The sequence below is a fragment of the Halyomorpha halys genome, unplaced genomic scaffold, assembly GCF_000696795.3.
Source record: "Halyomorpha halys isolate HHAL.00 unplaced genomic scaffold, Hhal_1.1 Scaffold1188.1, whole genome shotgun sequence".
In the NCBI taxonomy this organism is placed as follows: Eukaryota; Metazoa; Arthropoda; class Insecta; order Hemiptera; family Pentatomidae; genus Halyomorpha; species Halyomorpha halys.
In genome coordinates, this window is record NW_027106154.1 from 261,002 (window position 1) to 266,935 (window position 5,934).

General features: G+C 25.5%; 1 protein-coding gene across 1 annotated transcript in view; it reads left to right on the forward strand.

The window, feature by feature from the left end:
• Positions 1-5,934, forward strand: part of LOC106688732 (fatty-acid amide hydrolase 2-A) — a 118,629-nt gene that overhangs the window by 105,601 nt on the left and 7,094 nt on the right. Inside the window, exons 7-8 of the mRNA XM_014433320.3 lie at positions 3,137-3,294; positions 3,876-4,013. Coding sequence (XP_014288806.1) covers positions 3,137-3,294; positions 3,876-4,013 — 296 coding nt within the window. The remainder of the gene's footprint in view (positions 1-3,136; positions 3,295-3,875; positions 4,014-5,934) is intronic.

Genomic DNA, 5,934 nt, shown 5'->3' on the forward strand with positions numbered 1-5,934 from the left:
AAAATAAAATTATTTGTCTCTTGCACTCCTAGACTAATGCAGCTGTTTAGTTACTCCACACCCTCATGAGTATACTTTCCCTAATATGTCTGAAAGATCTAATAATTTTAATGCTTAAAGATAATAACAATTATTTTGAAATTATAACTACCTTTGATAAAATTATAATTTAAGCAATCTCAATGTGAACTCAATTCTAAGTTTAATATTTAATATTTAAGTTTGAAAAATATACAAAAACTTTGATCATTTGTCATATGAAAATCATTATAAAAGAAATTTGGAGATAAAAAAGTCAGAAGAAATCTATTAAGAAATAGATCAATGAACTCGCTTTCTGAAATAGACGTTAGATTGTGGGCCATATTTCACCCTTAAGTCAAAACAAAACATGTACCACCCATCTTCCGCATCTTAAACTGTTCTTTTAGAGGCTATACAATTTTTAATAAATAAATAACTATTTTTGTTACAAAGCAATCTGCATCCATCCCACTTGAAACATCACTAACCTGCACAACGTTAAATGCTAATATTAAAATATAAAAATTAGCATTATGAGCTATAGTAATAGTCTTAAGACAGTTTCACTGATTAGACAAAAAGTTTCCTTTTTTTTAAATGAGGTGTTCCTCAAATTATTCAATGATAAATTGTTTTATATGTGACAAAAATAACCAATCAATGAAATAACAAAAAATTATTGAATTCCTTATTCAATTTTAGTAATTAAAGTGACAATTTTTAGTCATTACTCTAGTAAACCCTCAATCCTAAAGTAAATTAAAAAATTTTTCAATTTATAAAATTAATTTTTAAAAGTATGAGACTGAGTAAAATAAATTTAATTGGATAGAAGTAGACAAAACTAAAATATTAATAATTGGGCCGAATATAAATAATTGCATTGTTTAATTGTAAAATGAAATCATTAGTGATATGATGAACTTGCTAGGCAGTGCTGCACTCTGTTAGCTTTCATGGATACTAGGTTTAAAGGTCTCAATCTGGTAAATTTCTTAAATTAAAACCCTTAATGTAAATTTCTTCACTATCTCCATATATTTCTGAATTGTAATAAGATTTTTAATAAGCTACTAAATTAATTATTTCTCGTAAATAAATCTATTATTTATAATATAATTGTGAATTTATATAGTGAATATTTATTTATTTTATTTTATTTTATTTTATGCAATTTGCTACAAGTTATCTGATTACCTCAGAAAAATTAACCAGTTTAGAAAACTAAACCTAAATGTAATTTATGAGGCAGTGATGGAAAGATTTTTATTTCTAAAGTTGCACTGCCCATATACATACAGGGTTGTTGCTATAACAATTTGTAGGAGAGGGTCGGACATTTAAAACCTTAAATTTCTCAACAATTTTGAACGGATTTCCCAACAACATTAAAATATTTTAATTTTCTTAACTCTTATGTACTTAAACTCTTATCATTTACCTGATGCCAATTTTGACTCTTGACAACAATTTGTTTTTTTAATACAACATTTGCTTGTATTATATTTTGACCGCAACCCCCAACCATCTTCTCCTCACATAATATCTTAGTTTGCTATCATCATAGAATAATATTACTAATTTGCTTGAATAGAGGAACATTTGAAAAAAACAAATGTTTTTGTTTTACTAGTAAATGGAAGTATTCTAAAGTTATTACCCTAGACAATGGTTTCTTTCTCTATTGTTTCCCACTAAAAACAGTCCAAAGCTGGTGAAGTAGTTAAAAAAGTAACCAAAGTTTACAATAAAATCTACGAAATATGTCAAATAAAAAAATTTTTGTTTTGCTGGATGAACAACAATTCAAGCAAAGCAGTGAAATATATTTTTTTCTTTCTATTTTTAAATTTATTCTATTCAAATCTCTCTCCTTCAGCCTCTGATGATTAAAATGGTCTATAGACAATAAGCAAACAGAAAAAATCAAATAATTTAAATATCGAAAGTATGAAAATAAATAAATATCCACAGTATAAAATCCACACATACATTCAATATTAAAAAAAAATATTTAAAATAAAACAAACATAACATTGAAATTTTAAAGCATTTTAATAAATAAATATTAAAATTAAAATATTGAAACTTTACCATTAAATGCATCCTACTATTACTTACCTACAAAATAGTCTCCAAAATAATTAATTGGTTAATTTTATTATAATGAAAAATTTGAAGGCCCCTTGTAAGGACTTATCCTAGATAAGTAAAATAAGAATGCAAATGATCTTCATTCCTACTCTTTTGTTCATATCCGGTCTTACCTCAATGCGAGAAGTTTAAGAGGTAAGTGCACATCTTAGTGATTTCAAAATATTGTTACTATTAATAATTGAATCATAATTAACTCTATACATCTATTAAATACAAAAAATTGGAAAACAGCTCCAACTTTCATGAATTACTTTATTCACTGCTAACTTGGCTTGCTATCAAAATCAAGAGAGAAAAAGAATCCATGTACAAAGACCAACATTAGTCTGACTCTTCTAACAGCTAATAGAGTGCAGCACCAATCATTAAGTTCACAATATTTAATTAATATTATTCAATACAAAAATAATTTTGTCATTTCTACTCGATCCAGGCATTCTTAATATTTTAGTTTTATCTTTATCAATTTATTTAAATTAATTTTACATTTCCTTCTTAATTTATACTTCTTTATAAATTTTAAAATAATTTTCTACACTTAATTAATTAGCAGTTTCTACACTAAATCTATTCTAGAATTTTTAAAACATGAATGAAAAAGGATAATAAAAAAGAAAAATAGTATTTCATTTATTTAAATTGACTGCACACTACATGATAACTTGTGGTCAGTGTTCTTATCAGCTATGATTTATCATGTATTTTTTTTTTTGCATGCCACATTTGTGCAAATAAGATGAAATTGATATACATTATGAAATATGATAAGTAAAAAAAACCTACGAGATAACTCATTGTTAGAGTCCTTGGTAAAAATCAAAAACAATAAATTAACTTGTTGTTGGCAGCCAATATATAAAATAAAATAACAAATTTATACTTTACTCTACATACATGTTTAGAGAAATTTTATATTTTATTATATCTTAATTTACCTCAACTAATTATGTTGCAGGATTAATCTCTGTCACAGGACACATCCCAGACTCGAAAGATCCAGACTGGAATAAGTATCTCGTATTTGCGCCAATAGCAAGATCAGCATCAGATCTCGCTCTTGTATTGAGGTGTGCTGCGCCAAAGGAAACAGAGAACCTAAGGCTAGAAGAACCGGTAAATTAATACAAAAATACACACATTTATCTGAATTTTTTCCTGTCCCTTACACTTTTAAACCAAGAATGATCATTTTTTATACAAAAAATATATATACTTCTATATTTCATCTTTTCCTGATATAGCATGTAGAGGTTTTTCAGTATTTTCAACCTTTAACAAATTAACTGTGTAAGTTAAGGGGCACATAAACAGTTTTAAAGGGATGGGAGGAAGGGGATGGCATTTTTAAAATATCAGTAAACACTATAATAATTAATTTATTACTAAATTAGTTATATATTGGAGATCAGAAAAGAATTATATAAAATATAAGCTTGCTTGTAATAATTATCCTATAGGAGTAATAATTATCGATCATGTGAAACCACTTTGGCTTGAAAATCAGATTATTCATTATTACATATCTCTTTTCAAGACCTTAAACTGTTTTACAAAAATCAAAATGCTCGAAACCAGAAATACACTACGAATGCCATCTAAGAATTTAGTTAAAAAACGAATTAAAAAATATTTGTACTATATGATTTGTATAGAAGCTTTACTTTGAAATAATATCAAAATACTTATATTCTCAGGTAGATTTTACAACACTAAAAGTGTACTATATTGAAGAATGCATATCACCTCTGCTTACTAAGGTTGATGATGAAATAAAAACTGCTGTGAGGAAAGCTGCATTGCACTTCCAAAAATATGGAATAGCACCAAAAAAAGTAAGTGAACATCTTTAAGTAATTAGATTTTAACTGAATTTTAGATTAATTAATCCTGTGATTTTAATTGAAATTTTCATCAGAGTAAGATAATATGTGCCCATGAGGGATAGTTTCACTCTTCATCAAAACTTCATAGTTTTAAAAATTTATTTCATTAAAGCTTATCACTATGTATAATTTCTGTTCCTTATAATTTTATTTGTAGTTTAGAAATCTTGTTCTAACAACTATACTAACTCTTGTTAATCAGTACCACTATTCGCTCATCAATTCTGTTCCCAAGAACTTCATATATCATATTTGTACAGGTTTTCTGATATAATAGAAATTTAATGTGTTTACTGCTGACTAGGAAATAACTCATCGTTGGAATCCTAAGCAAGAATGCATACTACAAATTATTTCTTACTATGTGTTGATTAAAAAAAAAATCCAAAATATTTATACAAATTCACAGATTTCCTAGGTGTGAAATTTTCCCTGACTTAATGTGGGTCATTAAAAATATTATTTAATTTATGGAGATTTTGTTGTGGAATTCAGGGAAGGGTTTTATAAATAAAGACAATGAGTATGTTTCACCAATAGACAGAATGTTCTAGAACAAAGCATGCCTGTTGCTTTGTTCTCAGCAGTATCATAGTGTCGCCATCTATTGTTTTATTTATAAACAAAAATAATAAAACTTATTTTCTATAACAGATTTTAATACATTTTGAAAATTATTTTGGGCATAACTTTCACGGAATGAAGACCAATTTAAATCATCAAAATAACAAAGTTTTTATCAACAAAAACAGAAATATCACTGTTGTTGAACAACAATCCCTTATCCCCATTTTATTTAATTCATATTTGTTAATATTCAATATAGGTGTAATACAAATTTATATAAAAGATTAATTATCATTTGAAATTTCTAAATTTATTTTTGTTGTCTTCTATGCAAAAATTATTTCTCAAATCATCCTAGCACCTGCAGTTGTGCAAAGAAAATACAAATTAAATTAATACTTTTTCTAAGCTCTAAATTTAATTTATCATGACCTAACAATAAGAATTATTCCCCAAAATATAAGCTACAAGACTAAATTTGTAAGAATAGCATCATGCATTTCATGCTTCAGCATGAAACATGTGGATTTAATTATTCAATGACTGACCCAGTTTAATTAATGAATAGTTTTGGTTTTTAATTGTAATTAAGTGTAATGAGACAATTTACGTATATGTTAGGTATAATTACAATTTATGTATATGTTAGGTATACATTTCATAAATAGACAATTAGGGAAAAAGAATGAAAATAAATAAATTACAAACTTATCAATTTAACATACAAAAATAGGATTTTCTAAAGTAAAGTATTTTTTAATCAAAATTTTTGGTATTAAACATTTGTTAATTTTCTTTCTTTATAAGCCAGATCATTAAGAACAAAGAAAAAACTAAATACTTAAAGAATTGTTACAAAACAAATATTTTTAAATATATATACATGTATATATAGTTGACTGTAAAAATTTAAACATAAAAAGATGGTCAAGGTTGCGGTCAAAAAAAGAACAAATACTTTGTAGGGCTTCATCAGGGCTAAAAAGATACAAAAAAAAAACTGAGAATATTACAACAATAAGGTAATTTAAGCTAGGATAAATATTATGTAAAAATAAAGTGATAAGAAATTACATATAAATAAAAGGAAGATATAAAATAGTATCAATATAGAATAAACAATGATAAGAATAAAAAATAAGTAACAATGGCAAGAGTACAATTTTTTTAAAAAATACAATTAAAAAAGTACAGGAGACGTACATAAAACAAAAACAATAAGGAAAAAAAAAAAGAAGAAGAAGAATGTAGAGATTAAATAAAAGTCTTATTAAAAATTAAATTATTTTAATAAATTAAATTA